The sequence below is a fragment of the Entelurus aequoreus genome, linkage group LG15 (assembly GCF_033978785.1).
Source record: "Entelurus aequoreus isolate RoL-2023_Sb linkage group LG15, RoL_Eaeq_v1.1, whole genome shotgun sequence".
Lineage (NCBI taxonomy): Eukaryota > Metazoa > Chordata > Actinopteri > Syngnathiformes > Syngnathidae > Entelurus > Entelurus aequoreus.
The window spans coordinates 7,388,872-7,405,138 of NC_084745.1; the positions used below are offsets into that span (position 1 = coordinate 7,388,872).

The 16,267-nt window shown below is 36.8% G+C and overlaps 1 protein-coding gene across 1 annotated transcript in view; it reads right to left on the bottom strand.

The window, feature by feature from the left end:
* Positions 1-16,267, bottom strand: part of dlec1 (DLEC1 cilia and flagella associated protein) — a 71,242-nt gene that overhangs the window by 32,855 nt on the left and 22,120 nt on the right. Inside the window, exons 16-22 of the mRNA XM_062020659.1 lie at positions 14,494-14,656; positions 10,695-10,791; positions 10,500-10,630; positions 10,278-10,439; positions 7,732-7,862; positions 2,904-3,054; positions 2,718-2,834 (exon numbers count right to left, since the gene is read on the bottom strand). Coding sequence (XP_061876643.1) covers positions 2,718-2,834; positions 2,904-3,054; positions 7,732-7,862; positions 10,278-10,439; positions 10,500-10,630; positions 10,695-10,791; positions 14,494-14,656 — 952 coding nt within the window. The remainder of the gene's footprint in view (positions 1-2,717; positions 2,835-2,903; positions 3,055-7,731; positions 7,863-10,277; positions 10,440-10,499; positions 10,631-10,694; positions 10,792-14,493; positions 14,657-16,267) is intronic.

Sequence of the window (16,267 nt, forward strand, 5' to 3'; positions counted from 1 at the left end):
CTCAGGGGGGTCCAAACTTTGCATGTTGGTAGTACCATAGCTACATTTATTGGAGAGTAACTAGTAGCTTAGTTACATTTAATGGCGTGTAACTATGAGCTTAGCTACATTTAATGAAAAGTAGCTAGTAGCTTAGTTACAGTTAATGGCGTATAACTATGAGCTTATCTACATTTAATGAAAAGTAGCTAGTAGCTTAGTTACATTTAATGGAAAGTAACTCGTAGCTTAGTTCCATGTAATGGAGAGTAACTAGTAGCTTAGCTACCTTTAATGGAGAGTAACACGTACCTTAGTTACATTTAATGAAAAGTAACTGGTAGCTTAGCTACATTTAATTGAAAGTAACTAGTAGTTTACTTACATTTAATGGAGAGTAACTAGTAGCTTAGCTACATTTAATGTAGAGTAACTAGTAGCTTATCTACATTTAATGGAGTGTAACTATGAGCTTAGCTACATTTAGGGAAAAATAACTAGTAGCTTAGTTACATTTATTGGAGAGTAACTAGTAACTTAGCTACATTTATTGGAGAGTAACTAGTAACGTAGCTCCATTTAATGGATAGTAACTAATAGCATAGCTACATTTAATGGAGATTAACTAGTAGCTTAGTTACATTTAATGGAGAGTAACTAGTACCTTAGCTACATTTAATGGAGAGTAACCAGTATCTTAGTTACATTTATTGGAGGGTAACCAGTAGCTTAGCTACATTTAATGGAGAGTAACTAGTAGCTTAGCTGCATTTAATGGAAAGTAACCAGTAGTTTAGTTACTTTTAATGGAGTGTAACTACTAGCTTAGCTACATTTGATGGAGTGTAACTATGAGCTTAGTTACATTTAATGAATCATAACTAGTAGCTTAGTTATATTTAATGGAGTGTAACTACTAGCTTAGCTACATTTGATGGAGTGTAACTATGAGCTTAGTTACATTTAATAGAGAGTAACTAGTAGCATAGTTACATTTAATGGAAAGTAACTAGTAGCATAGCTACATTTAATGGAGAGTAACTAGTAGCATAATTACATTTAATGGAAAGTAACTAGTAGCATAGCTATATTTAATTGAGAGTAACTAGTAGCTTAGTTACATTTTATGGCGAGTAATTAGTAACTTTGTTACATTTAATGAAGAGTAACTAGTGGTTTAGTTACATTTAATGGAGAGTAACTAGTTGCTTAGTTATACTTAATGGCGAGTAATTATTAGCTTAGCTACATTTTAATGGAGAGTAACACGTACCTTAGTTACATTTAATAGAAAGTAACTAGTAGCTTAGTTACATTTAATGGAGAGTAACTAGTAGCTTAGCTACATTTAATGGAGTGTAACTATGAGCTTAGCTACATTTAGGGAAAATAACTAGTAGCTTAGTTACATTTATTGGAGGGTAACTAGTAGCTTAGCTACATTTATTGGAGAGTAACTAGCAACGTAGCTCCATTTAATGGATAGTAACTAATAGCATAGCTACATTTAATGGAGATTAACTAGTAGCTTAGTTACATTTATTGGAGAGTAACCAGTAGCTTAGCTACATTTAATGGAGTAACTAGTAGCTTAGCTGCATTTAATGGAAAGTAACCAGTAGTTTAGTTACTTTTAATGGCGTGTAACTACTAGCTTAGCTACATTTGATGGAGTGTAACTATGAGCTTAGTTACATTTAATGAATCATAACTAGTAGCTTAGTTATATTTAATGGAGTGTAACTACTAGCTTAGCTACATTTGATGGAGTGTAACTATGATCTTAGTTACATTTAATGAATCATAACTAGTAGCTTAGTTATATTTAATGGAGTGTAACTACTAGCTTAGCTACATTTGATGGAGTGTAACTATGAGCTTAGTTACATTTAATAGAGAGTAACTAGTAGCATAGTTACATTTAATGGAAAGTAACTAGTAGCATAGCTACATTTAATGAAGAGTAACTAGTAGCATAATTAAATTTAATGGAAAGTAACTAGTAGCATAGCTACATTTAATTGAGAGTAACTAGCAGCTTAGTTACATTTTATGGCGAGTAATTAGTAACGTTGTTACATTTAATGAAGAGTAACTAGTGGTTTAGTTACATTCAATGGAGAGTAACTAGTAGCTTAGTTATACTTAATGGAGAGTAATTATTAGCTTAGCTACATTTTAATGGAGAGTAACACGTACCTTAGTTACATTTAATAGAAAGTAACTAGTAGCTTAGTTACATTTAATGGAAAGTAACTAGTAGCTAAGTTACATTTAATGGAGAGTAACTAGTAGCGCAGCTCCATTTAATGGAGAGTAACAAGTAGTTTAGTTACATTAAATGGAAAGTAACTAGTAGCTTAGTTAAATTTACTGGAGAGTAACTAGTAGCCTAGTTACATTTCGGTCAGTGCCTATAAAAGTACCGAATTCAGGACCCTTCCCTACTTTTGGGGCTCTGTATACTTGGTAAATATAGCACAAAAAGTCGCTAACACTGATCTCTTCTTTGCCTTCTTATTCTCTGGCAGACCAGGTGTGTTAAGAGTTACGATGCCACCTACTGTACGAGGTTGTACTGACAAGCTCTAGTCCCACTATGATGTGTTTATGAGCGAGGGACAACATGGAACATGACGTTTCATTTTCGCCTCATAAAAAAATCCGTATCCGGACTGAAAATCTATGAAAATCCTGCAGAAATGTTGAAAGTATGATGAAAATATGTCATGTCTTACCACTGTGTGGGAGATGAACGTGACATTGATCTCCAAGCTGGCGTTTGGGCCCAGGGTGCCTGACGGCGGGTGAAAAGAGGCGCAGCAAAGTGACGCCTGCTGACCCTTCAGCTCGCCCTGAAAGACACGGCGGTGAAAACAGGAAACGTCCTCGGCGAAAAAGGCTCGCCACCTTGACACACGCACCAACCAGGCGAAGTCGGACGTCAGGAGCGTCTGGTTGAAAAGGGTCACGCGTCCCTCGGCGGCGACGCCGAGGTAGAGCTCGGAGATCAGCAGCTCGCAGTTCAGCAGACACAGCTGAGGAGACTGCACGTCGGCACGCAGCAGCAGGTGACTGCCACAGACACAACATTAGGTACGTCTAAGACAGAGCTGGGCAAATGTTTTGACTCGGGGGCCACATTGAGAGAAAAAATGTGTCTGGGGGGGGCCAATGCGTATGTGTGTATAAATCATAAATACACATTTAGATGTAAAGTACAGTATGTGTGTTTGGGTTCAGGAACACTGATACCAAAAGTCACAATGTCCGATAGAGTTCTAAAAACGTTATGACAGACCAGCTCAAAAAACGCAATTGGAATTTTAATTGTTTTTTACTGAATGGGACACCCAAAATATACATTAAACTAAAGAAAGTGGGATTTACAATATTAACTATGAACAATAAAAGCCTGAATATTAACAACATATGAACATCGCTCCTCTTTTACGTGGGATTTACAATTTTAACTATGAACAATAAAACACTGAATATTAACAACATACAAACATCGCTCCTCTTTTACGTGGGATTTACATGATTAACTATGAACAATAAAAGACTGAATATTAACAACATATGAACATCGCTCCTCTATTACGTGGGATTTACAATATTAACTATGAACAATAAAACACTGAATATTAACAACATACAAACATCGCTCCTCTTTTACGTGGGATTTACATGATTAACTATGAACAATAAAACACTGAATATTAACAACATATGAACATCGCTCCTCTATTACGTGGGATTTACAATATTAACTATGAACAATAAAACACTGAATATTAACAACATATGAACATCGCTCCTCTTTTACGTGGGATTTACAATTTTAACTATGAACAATAAAACACTGAATATTAACAACATACAAACATCGCTCCTCTTTTACGTGGGATTTACATGATTAACTATGAACAATAAAAGACTGAATATTAACAACATATGAACATCGCTCCTCTATTACGTGGGATTTACAATATTAACTATGAACAATAAAACACTGAATATTAACAACATACAAACATCGCTCCTCTTTTACGTGGGATTTACATGATTAACTATGAACAATAAAACACTGAATATTAACAACATATGAACATCGCTCCTCTATTACGTGGGATTTACAATATTAACTATGAACAATAAAACACTGAATATTAACAACATATGAACATCGCTCCTCTTTTACGTGGGATTTACAATTTTAACTATGAACAATAAAACACTGAATATTAACAACATACAAACATCGCTCCTCTTTTACGTGGGATTTACATGATTAACTATGAACAATAAAAGACTGAATATTAACAACATATGAACATCGCTCCTCTATTACGTGGGATTTACAATATTAACTATGAACAATAAAACACTGAATATTAACAACATACAAACATCGCTCCTCTTTTACGTGGGATTTACATGATTAACTATGAACAATAAAACACTGAATATTAACAACATATGAACATCGCTCCTCTATTACGTGGGATTTACATGATTAACTATAAACAATAAAACACTGAATATTAACAACATATGAACATCGCTCCTCTTTTACGTGGGATTTACAATATTAACTATGAACAATAAAACACTGAATATTAACAACATACAAACATCGCTCCTCTTTTACGTGGGATTTACATGATTAACTATGAACAATAAAAGACTGAATATTAACAACATATGAACATCGCTCCTCTATTACGTGGGATTTACAATATTAACTATGAACAATAAAACACTGAATATTAACAACATACAAACATCGCTCCTCTTTTACGTGGGATTTACAATATTAACTATGAACAATAAAACACTGAATATGAACAACATACAAACATCGCTCCTCTTTTACGTGGGATTTACATGATTAACTATGAACAATAAAAGACTGAATATTAACAACATACAAACATCGCTCCTCTTTTACGTGGGATTTACATGATTAACTATGAACAATAAAACACTGAATATTAACAACATATGAACATCGCTCCTTTTCTACGTGGGATTTACAATATTAACTATAAACAATAAAAGACTGAATATTAACAACATATGAACATAGCTCCTCTTTTACGTGGGATTTACAATATTAACTATGAACAATAAAACATTGAATATTAACAACATACAAACATCGCTCCTCTTTTACGTGGGATTTACAATATTAACTATGAACAATAAAACACTGAATATTAACAACATATGAACATCGATCCTTTTTTAAATGGGATTTACAATATTAACTATGAACAATAAAACACTGAAAATAAAAACATATGAACATCGCTCCTCTTTTACGTGGGATTTACAATATTAACTATAAACAATAAAAGCCTGAATATTAACAACATATGAACATCGCTCCTCTTTTACGTGGGATTTACAATATTAACTATAAATAATAAAAGACTGAATATTAACAACATATGAACATCGCTCCTCTTTTACGTGGGATTTACAATATTAACTATGAACAATAAAAGCCTGAATATTAACAACATATGAACATCGCTCCTCTTTTACGTGGGATTTACAATATTAACTATAAACAATAAAAGACTGAATATTAACAACATATGAACATCGCTCCTCTTTTACGTGGGATTTACAATATTAACTATAAACAATAAAATACTGAATATTAACAACATATGAACATCGCTCCTCTTCTAATTGGGATTTACAATATTAACTATGAACAATAAAAGACTGAATATTAACAACATATGAACATCGCTCCTCTTTTACGTGGGATTTACAATATTAACTATGAACAATAAAAGACTGAATATTAACAACATATGAACATCGCTCCTCTTTTACGTGGGATTTACAATATTAACTATAAACAATAAAATACTGAATATTAACAACATATGAACATCGCTCCTCTTCTAATTGGGATTTACAATATTAACTATGAACAATAAAAGACTGAATATTAACAACATATGAACATCGCTCCTCTTTTACGTGGGATTTACAATATTAACTATGAACAATAAAAGACTGAATATTAACAACATATGAACATCGTTCCTTTTTTAAATGGGATTTACAATATTAACTATAAACAATAAAAGACTGAATATTAACAACATATGAACATCGCTCCTCTTTTACGTGGGATTTACAATATTAACTATGAACAATAAAAGCCTGAATATTAACAACATATGAACATCGCTCCTCTTTTACGTGGGATTTACAATATTAACTATAAACAATAAAAGCCTGAATATTAACAACATATGAACATCGCTCCTCTTCTACGTGGGATTTACAATATTAACTATGAACAATAAAAGACTAATTATTAACAACATATGAACATCGCTCCTCTTCTAATTGGGATTTACAATATTAACTATGAACAATAAAAGACTGAATATTAACAACATATGAACATCGCTCCTCTTTTACGTGGGATTTACAATATTAACTATGAACAATAAAAGACTGAATATTAACAACATATGAACATCGCTCCTCTTTTACGTGGGATTTACAATATTAACTATAAACAATAAAAGACTGAATATTAACAACATATGAACATCGCCCCTCTTTTACGTGGGATTTACAATATTAACTATGAACAATAAAAGACTGAATATTAACAACATATGAACATCGCTCCTCTTTTACGTGGGATTTACAATATTAACGACGAACAATAAAAGACTGAATATTAACAACATATGAACATCGCTCCTCTTTTACGTGGGATTTACAATATTAACGACGAACAATAAAACAGTGAATATTAACAACATATGAACATCGCTCCTCTTTTACGTGGAATTTACAATATTAACTATGAACAATAAAACACTGAATATTAACAACATACAAACATCGCTCCTCTTTTACGTGGGATTTACAATATTAACTATGAACAATAAAACACTGAATATTAACAACATACAAACATCGCTCCTCTTTTACGTGGGATTTACAATATTAACTATGAACAATAAAACACTGAATATTAACAACATATGAACATCGCTCCTCTTTTACGTGGGATTTACAATATTAACTATGAACAATAAAACACTGAATATTAACAACATACAAACATCACTCTTCTTTTAGGTGTGATTTACAATATTAACTATGAACAATAAAACACTGAATATTAACAACATACGAACGTCGCTCCTCTTTTACTTCTCAGACCAGCGCCTCCATAGTTGTGTATCTTTTACAATCAAGCAAAACACAACAACAATGTAACAAACGGCAAAATATGAATGCAAAGTGTACTAAACACCTACAATATGATATATTATCACTTTTATGCAGAAATTTTTTGTAAAAATGTGCTTCCGCATCTGTTTCTGACACATGCGTTTGGGGCTGGCTGCTCTGAAAACCAACCCCGCCCACTCTGCTTTGTTCCTGGTCTGAGCTGCTGTGACGTAGATTACCGTAATAACTCCTATAACACCCAAAATTGCAGATTTCGACCATTGAAATACTTTTTATAGTTCAAGACTTACGGTCATGTAAATACAGCACTGCACATCATAATGGCGGCGACAGTTTTGATGTCTAAAACAATTATGTAGAACGTCCGGCGGGCCGTATTGAAAATCATAATGGGCCGCATGTGGCCCGCGGGCCGTATTTTGCCCAAGTCTGGTCTAAGAACAGCACTATTGACTGACGCTGCCAGAGAGGAGTCCAACAACGACCACACAAGGTAGCTTTGCCTACCATCCTGTCCCCTTTTCCACCGCCAGCTCCAGCTCGGTCTCCAACACCTGGCAGTGCTGCGGCCTGAAGTGGATGCAGACGCTGCAACAGGCCATCGGGGGCAGCGTGCCTCTGCAGGGCTCCACAAAGAGCTGCACACACAAGAGTCGGTCAGTGCTGGTCGGCAACACTAGCAGGCTACAAGTAAGTGACGCTACATAGCCTAACTCAGGGGGGTCCAAACTATGCATGTTGGTAGTACCATAGCTACATATATTGGAGAGTAACTAGTAGCTTAGTTACATTTAATGGCGTGTAACTATGAGCTTAGCTACATTTAATGAAAAGTAGCTAGTAGCTTAGTTACATTTAATGGATAGTAACTTGTAGCTTAGCTACATTTAATGGAAAGTAACTCGTAGCTTAGTTCCATGTAATGGAGAGTAACTAGTAGCTTAGCTACAGTTAATGGAAAGTAACTCGTAGCTTAGTTCCATGTAATGGAGAGTAACTAGTAGCTTAGCTACATTTAATGGAAAGTAACTCGTAGCTTAGTTCCATGTAATGGAGAGTAACTAGTAGCTTAGCTACATTTAATGGAGAATAACCAGTAGCTTAGCTACCTTTAATGGAGAGTAACACGTACCTTAGTTACATTTAATGGAAAGTAACTGGTAGCTTAGCTACATTTAATTGAAAGTAACTAGTAGTTTACTTACATTTAATGGAGAGTAACTAGTAGCTTAGCTACATTTAATGGAGAGTAACTAGTAGCTTAGCTACATTTAATGGAGTGTAACTATGAGCTTAGCTACATTTAAGGAAAAATAACTAGTAGCTTAGTTACATTTATTGGAGAGTAACTAGTGGCTCAGCTACATTTATTGGAGAGTAACTAGTAACATAGCTCCATTTAATGGATAGTAACTAATAGCATAGCTACATTTAATGGAGATTAACTAGTAGCTTAGTTACATTTAATGGAGAGTAACTAGTAGCTTAGCTACATTTAATGGAGAGTAACCAGTATCACAGTTACATTTATTGGAGAGTAACCAGTAGCTTAGCTACATTTAATGGAGAGTAACCAGTAGCTTAGCTGCATTTAATGGAAATTAACCAGTAGCTTAGTTACAATTAATGGAGTGTAACTACTAGCTTAGCTACATTTGATGGAGTGTAACTATGAGCTTAGTTACATTTAATGAAACATAACTAGTAGCTTAGTTACATTTAATGGCGAGTAACTAGTAGCTTAGCTACATTTAATAGAGAGTAACTGGTAGCATAGTTACATTCAATGGAAAGTTACTAGTAGAATAGCTACATTTTATTGAGAGTAACTAGTAGCTTAGTTACAATTTATGGCGAGTAATTAGTAACTTAGCTACATTTAATGTAAAGTAACTAGTAGCTTTGTTACATTTAATGAAGAGTAACCAGTAGCTAAGTTACACTTAATGGCGAGTAATTACAGCTTAGCTCCATTTAATGGAGAGTAACACGTACCTTGGTTACATTTAATGGAAACTAACTAGTACCTTGGTTACATTTAATTGAAAGTAACTAGTAGCTAAGTTACATTTAATGGAGAGTAACTAGTAGCATAGCTCCATTTAATGGAGAGTAACAAGTAGTTTAGTTACATTTAATGAAAAGTAACTAGTAGCTTAGTTAAATTTACTGGAGAGTAACTAGTAGCCTAGTTACATTTTTAATGGAGAGTAACTAGTAGCTTAGTTACATTTAATGGAAAGTATCTAGTAGCATAGCTACTTTTAATGGAGAGTAACTAGTGGCTAAGTTACATTTAATGGAGAGTAACTAGTGGCTTAGTTACATCGAATGAAGAGTAACTTGTAGCTTAGTTCCATTAATGAAGAGTAACTGGTAGCTTAGTTACATTGAATGGAGAGTAACTAGTAGCTTAGCTACATTTAATTGAGAGTAACTAGTAGCTCAGTTACATTGAATGGAGAGTAACAAGTAGTTTAGTTACATTTAATGGAAAGTAACTAGTAGCTTAGTTAAATTTACTGGAGAGTACCTAGTAGCCTAGTTATATTTTTAATGGAGAGTAACTAGTAGCTTAGTTACATTTAATGGAGAGTAACTAGTGGCTTAGTTACATCGAATGAAGAGTAACTTGTAGCTTAGTTCCATTAATGAATAGTAACTAGTAGCTTAGTTACATTGAATGGAGAGTAACTAGTAGCTTAGTTACATTGAATGGAGAGTAACTAGTAGCTTAGCTACATTTAATTGAGAGTAACTAGTAGCTTAGTTACATTTAATGGAGAGTAACTAGTAGCTTAGCTACATTTAATTGAGAGTAACTAGTAGCTTAGTTACATTTAATGGAGAGTAACTCGTAGCTTAGTTCCATTTAATGAAGAGTTACTAGTACTTAACTTATTCCATTTTCCAAGTAGCTTGCCCATCACAGTAAATACTCAGAAGCGTGTGTGTGTGTGTGTGTGTGTGTGTGTGTGTGTGTGTGTGTGTGTGTGTGTGTGTGTGTGTGTGTGTGTGTGTGTGTGTGTGTGTGTGTGTGTGTGTGCGTGTACCTGCACTTCCTGGCTGCCATCTTGACTCTTGTGCACCTCCTGCAGAGTCCAGGCAGCCTCCAGGTGAGTGGTGTTGCTGAGGTACAGCTTGGTCCGGCTTTGCTCCCCCAGTCGCATGAGGCCGAAGTCAACGCTGGGCGTGTTGATGGTCACGCTGGGACCCTTGCAGACAACGATGATCGTGAACAAGAGAGTTGAGACCTAGTCAGCGTTCCCGCGTACCTTGAAGGTGACTTCCACAGGTAAGGTGACGGGCTCAGTGCGATGCTGGATGTGGCAGAGCACACTGCTCACCACCTTCTCCGGTCTCCCCCCAGTCACCATCAGGGTGAAGACGCAACAGTCCTTTGCCTCTGCAGGGTATTAAAAAAGGTCACCCTGGACTCTCTTCCCAGCAGCCACCTCTTTGGGACTCACCTATTTTGCCAGCAGAAGGCTCCACTTCTATTTGGTGGCAGCTGCTGCTCATCTTCTCCCACTGGAAGGAGACTGACGTTTTGCTGTGATTCCACATCTGAGACACACACACACACACAGGAAATAACATCTATACATGCACAATAAGATGAAGTTTGAAATTCATATTTTTAAAGGCCTACTGAAAGCCACTACTAGCGACCACGCAGTCTGATAGTTTATATATCAATGATGAAATCTTAACATTGCAACTAGAGATGTCCGATAATATCGGCAGGCCGATATTATCGGTCGATAAATGCGTTAAAATGTAATATCGGAAATTATCGGTATCTGGTTTTTTATTATCGGTATCGTTTTTTTTTTTTTTTAAATTAAATCAACATAAAAAACACAAGATACACTTACAATTAGTGCACCAACCCAAAAAACCTCCCCCATTCACACAAAAGGGTTGTTTCTTTCTGTTATTAATATTCTGGTTCCTACATTATATATCAATATATATCAATACAGTCTGCAAGGGATACAGTCCGTAAGCACACGATTGTGCGTGCTGCTGGTCCACTAATAGTACTAACCTTTAACAGTTAATTTGACTAATTTTCATTAATTACTAGTTTCTATGTTTTTACAAATGATGACAGATGTGAACAAAACCATGTATTGTCTTTGTGTGATGATGTAAATGAGGTGTGGTTGTATTGTATATTAAGTATGTGTACATTAAAGGGCATTTTATGACTTTTCTTAATTTAAAAACATGCTATAGTATGTTTTTCTTGTCATAATTTTATTGCATGATTTTTGTATCCCTTTAATTTAGGTAGCCAGGGACTGCAGATGGAAATGAGCTATTTAGCTATAATCTGGTACAGAACATATCTGTCTTTGAGCTTCTTGTTTCTGTGCATTGTCCCTTCAAATAAAGACTAAATTAAACTATGTAACTGCTTTTATATTGTTTTACTTTCTTTTTTATTCAAGAAAATGTTTTTAATTTATTTTTCTTATTTTATTTATTTTATTTTTTTTAAAAGTACCTTATCTTCACCATACCTGGTTGTCCAAATTAGGCATAATAATGTGTTATTCCACGACTGTATATATCGGTTGATATCGGTATCGGTTGATATCGGTATCGGTAATTAAAGAGTTGGACAATATCGGAATATCGGCAAAAAGCCATTATCGGACATCCCTAATTGCAACACATGCCAATACGGCCAGGTTAACTTATAAAGTGCAATTTTAAATTTCCCGGTTGAAAACGTCTATATATGATGACGTATGCGCGTGACGTCAATAGTTAAACGGAAGTATTCGGACACCACTGAATCCAATACAAAAAAGCTCTGTTTTCATCTCATAATTCCACAGTATTCTGGACATCTGTGTTGGTGAATCTTTTGTAATTTGTTTAATGAACAATGGGGACGGCAAAGAAGAAAGTTGTAGGTGGGATCGGTGTATTAGCGGCTGGCTGCAGCAACACAGCCAGGAGGACTTTGACTTGGATAGCAGACGCGCTATCCGACGCTAGCCGCCGACCGCACGGATGATCGGGTGAAGTCTTTCGTCCTTCCGTCGATCGCTGGAACGCAGGTGAGACGGGTGTTGATGAGCAGATGAGGGCTGGCTGGCGTAGGTGGAGCGCTATTGTTTTTATCATAGCTCTGTGAGGTCCCGTTGCTAAGTTAGCTTCAATGGCGTCGTAAGCAACAGCATTGTTAAGCTTCACCAAGCTGGAAAGCATTAACCGTGTAGTTACATGTCCATGGTTTAATGGTATTGTTGATTTTCTGTCTATCCTTCCAGTCAGGGGTTTATTTCTTTTGTTTCTATCTGCATTTAAGCACGATGCTATCACGTTAGCTCCGTAGCTAAAGTGCTTCGCCGATGTATTGTCGCGGAGATAAAAGTCACTGTGAATGTCCATTTTGCGTTCTCGACTCTCATTTTCAAGAGGATATAGTATCCGAGGTGGTTTAAAATACAAATCCGTGATCCACAATAGAAAAAGGAGAAAGTGTGGAATCCAATGAGCCAGCTTGTACCTAAGTTACGGTGAGAGCGAAAAAAGATATGTCCTGCACTGCACTCTAGTCCTTCACTCTAACGTTCCTCATCCACGACTCTTTCATCCTCGCTCAAATTAATGGGGTAATCGTCGCTTTCTCAGTCCGAATCGCTCTCGCTGCTGGTGTAAACAATGGGGAAATGTTAGGAGCCTTTCAGCCTGCGACGTCACGCTACTTCCGGTACAGGCAAGGCTTTTTTTTATCAGCGAGCAAAAGTTGCGAACTTTATCGTCGATTTTCTCTACTAAGTCCTTTCAGCAAAAATATGGCAATATCGCGAAATGATCAAGTATGACACATAGAATGGATCTGCTATCCCCGTTTAAATTTTAAAAAAACATTTCAGTAGGCCTTTAAGCGTCCTGCACATATTGCACAAATACACTGGAAATACAGCATTTGTTGCATGTCCATGCTTTCTGAATTTAAGAAGACCATGAAATTTCATCATTTAAATCCTTTTCGGGACGGCGTGGGAGAGTGGGCGTGCCAGAAACCTGAGGGTTCCTGGTTCGATCCCCACCTACTACCGACCTCGTCACGTCCGTTGTGCAAGACACGTCACCCTTGCTCCTGATGTGTCGTGGTTAGGGCCTTGCATGGCAGCTCCCGCCATCAATGTGTGAATGTGGAAATAGTGTCAAAGCGCTTTGAGTACCTTGAAGGTAGAAAAGCGCTATACAAGTATAACCCATAACTAGAGACGTCCGATAATGGCTTTTTTGCCGATATTCAATATTCCGATATTGTCCAGCTCTTAATTACCGATTCCGATATCAACCGATACCGATATATACATACTTGCCAACCCTCCCGTTTTTAGCGGGAGAATCCCGGTATTCAGCGCCTCTCCCGACAACCTCCCGGCAGAGATTTTCTCCCGACAAACTCCCGGTATTCAGCCGGAGCTGGAGGCCACGCCCCCTACAGCTCAATGCGGACCTGACACTGAGTGGGGACAGCCTGTTCTCACGTCCGCTTTCCCACAATATAAACAGCTTGCCTGCCCAATGAACGGAGAAGTTAAACAGGACAATACAGCCATCTAATGGATAGCCAACGGAACACTGAAATTCAAGTATTTTATTTATTTTGTTTACTATGTAAAAATGTTTTATATATATATATATATATATATATATATATATATATATATATATATATATATATATATATATATATATATATATATAGCTAGAATTCACTGAAAGTCAACTATTTCATACATATATATATATATATATATATATATATATATATATATATATATATATATATATATATATATATATATATATATATATATATATATATATATGTATATGAAATACTCGAGTTGGTGAATTCTAGCTGTAAATAACCACGCCCCCAACCACGCCCCCGACCATGCCTCAAAACAGCAGCTTGGAATTTGGGACATGCTCTCCCTGAGCATGTACGGGGTAGCGGGGGGTGTATATTGTAGCGTCCCGGAAGAGTTAGTGCTGCAAGGGGTTCTGGGTATTTGTTCTGTTGTGTTTATGTTGTTACGGTGCGGATGTTCTCCCGAAATGTGTTTGTCATTCTTGTTTGGTGTGGGTCCACAGTGTGGCGCATATTTGTAACAGTGTTAAAGTTGTTTATACGGCCACCCTGAGTGTGACCTGTATGGCTGTCACCTTCTTGGTGCGAGCCTGCTCGGGAATTGAACCGTGCAGCGTTACGCCAACGAGACTGACCTTGAAAAGGCGGCGGGTGGTGGTGCAAATGAAGAGTTGGCCGGGGATGACGACGGCGTAAGGCTCCAGCAGGATGTGGAAGGGCTCCGTCGACCCCTTCACCTCCATCTCCATGACCGTGGCATCTCCCACCTTGGAGCCCACGCGCACAGGCTGCAGTCCGCTGCACCACCGCGCGATGCAAAGACACGGGTGAGGAGTAGTAGTAGTATCAGTAGTTGTACTAGTACTAGTAGTAGAAGCAGTAGTAGTAGTAGTAGTGTCAGTAGTTGCACTAGTACTAGTTGTAGTAGAAGTAGTATTAGTACTAGTAGTACCAGGAGTAGTAGAAGTAGTAGTGGTAGTTGTAGTAGTACAAACAGTGGTAGTAGTCGGGGTTTAGCTGTACAGCTTTCACAGACAGGACCATCTTAGTACAAGTAGTACCAGTAGTAGTAGTAATAGTAGAAGTAGTAGTAATAGTAGTAAATAGCATTAGAAATAGTAGTATCAGTAGAGGTAGTAGTAGCCTTAGAAGTAATAGTAGTAGTAGTAGAAGTAGTAGCAGCAGCAGTAGAAGTAGAAGCACCTTACACCTGGTCACAGTCATAGTAGTACTGGAACTAATAATACCAGTAGTATTGATAGTAGTAATAGTAGTAGCACCTTACCCCTTGTCACAGTCGTAGTAGTACTGGAACTAGTAATACCAGCAGCAGTACTAGTAGTAGTAGTAGTAGTAGCACTTTAACCCTGGTCACAGTCATAGTAGCACTGGAACTAGTAATACCAGTAGTATTGATAGTAGTAGTAGTAGTAGTAGTAGTAGTACCTTACCCCTTGTCACAGTCATAGTAGTACTGGAACTAGTAATGCCAGTAGTAATACCAGCAGCAGTAGTAAACATTGATTGATTGATAGTAGTAGTAGTACTAGTAGTAGTAGTAGTAGTAGTAGCACCTTAACCCTGGTCACAGTCGTAGTAGTACTGGAACTACTAATACCAGTAGTATTGATAGTAGTATTAGTAGTAGTAGCACCTTACCCCTTGTCACAGTCGTAGTAGTACTGGAACTAGTAATGCCAGTAGTAATACCAGCAGCAGTAGTAGTAGTACTAGTAGTAGTAGTAGGAGTAGTAGTAGCACCTTAACCCTGGTCACAGTCGTAGTAGTACTGGAACTAGCAATACCAGTAGTATTGATAGTAGTATTAGTAGTAGTAGCACCTTAACCCTGGTCACAGTCGTAGTAGTACTGGAACTAGTAATACCAGTAGTATTGATAGTAGTGTTAGTAGTAGTAGCACCTTACCCCTTGTCACAGTCGTAGTAGTACTGGAACTAGTAATACCAGTAGTATTGATAGTAGTGTTAGTAGTAGTAGTAGCACCTTACCCCTTGTCACAGTCGTAGTAGTACTGGAACTAGTAATGCCAGTAGTAATACCAGCAGCAGTAGTAGTAGTACTAGTAGTAGGAGTAGTAGTAGTAGTAGCCCCTTAACCCTGGTCACAGTCGTGGTAGTACTGGAACTAGTAATAACAGTAGTAGTAGTAGTTGCAGCAGCACCTTATTTCTGGTCACAGTCATAGTAGTACTGGAACTAGTAAAACCAGTAGTAATAGTAGTTGTAATAGTAGCACCTTACCCCTGGTCATAGTCGTAGTAGTACTGGAACTAAAGATACCAGTAGTAATACCAGCAGTAGTAGTAGTAGTAGTAGTAGCACCTTACTCCTGGCCAGAGTCGTAGTACATTTTGTAGTACTGGAACTAGTGATACCAGTAGTAATACCA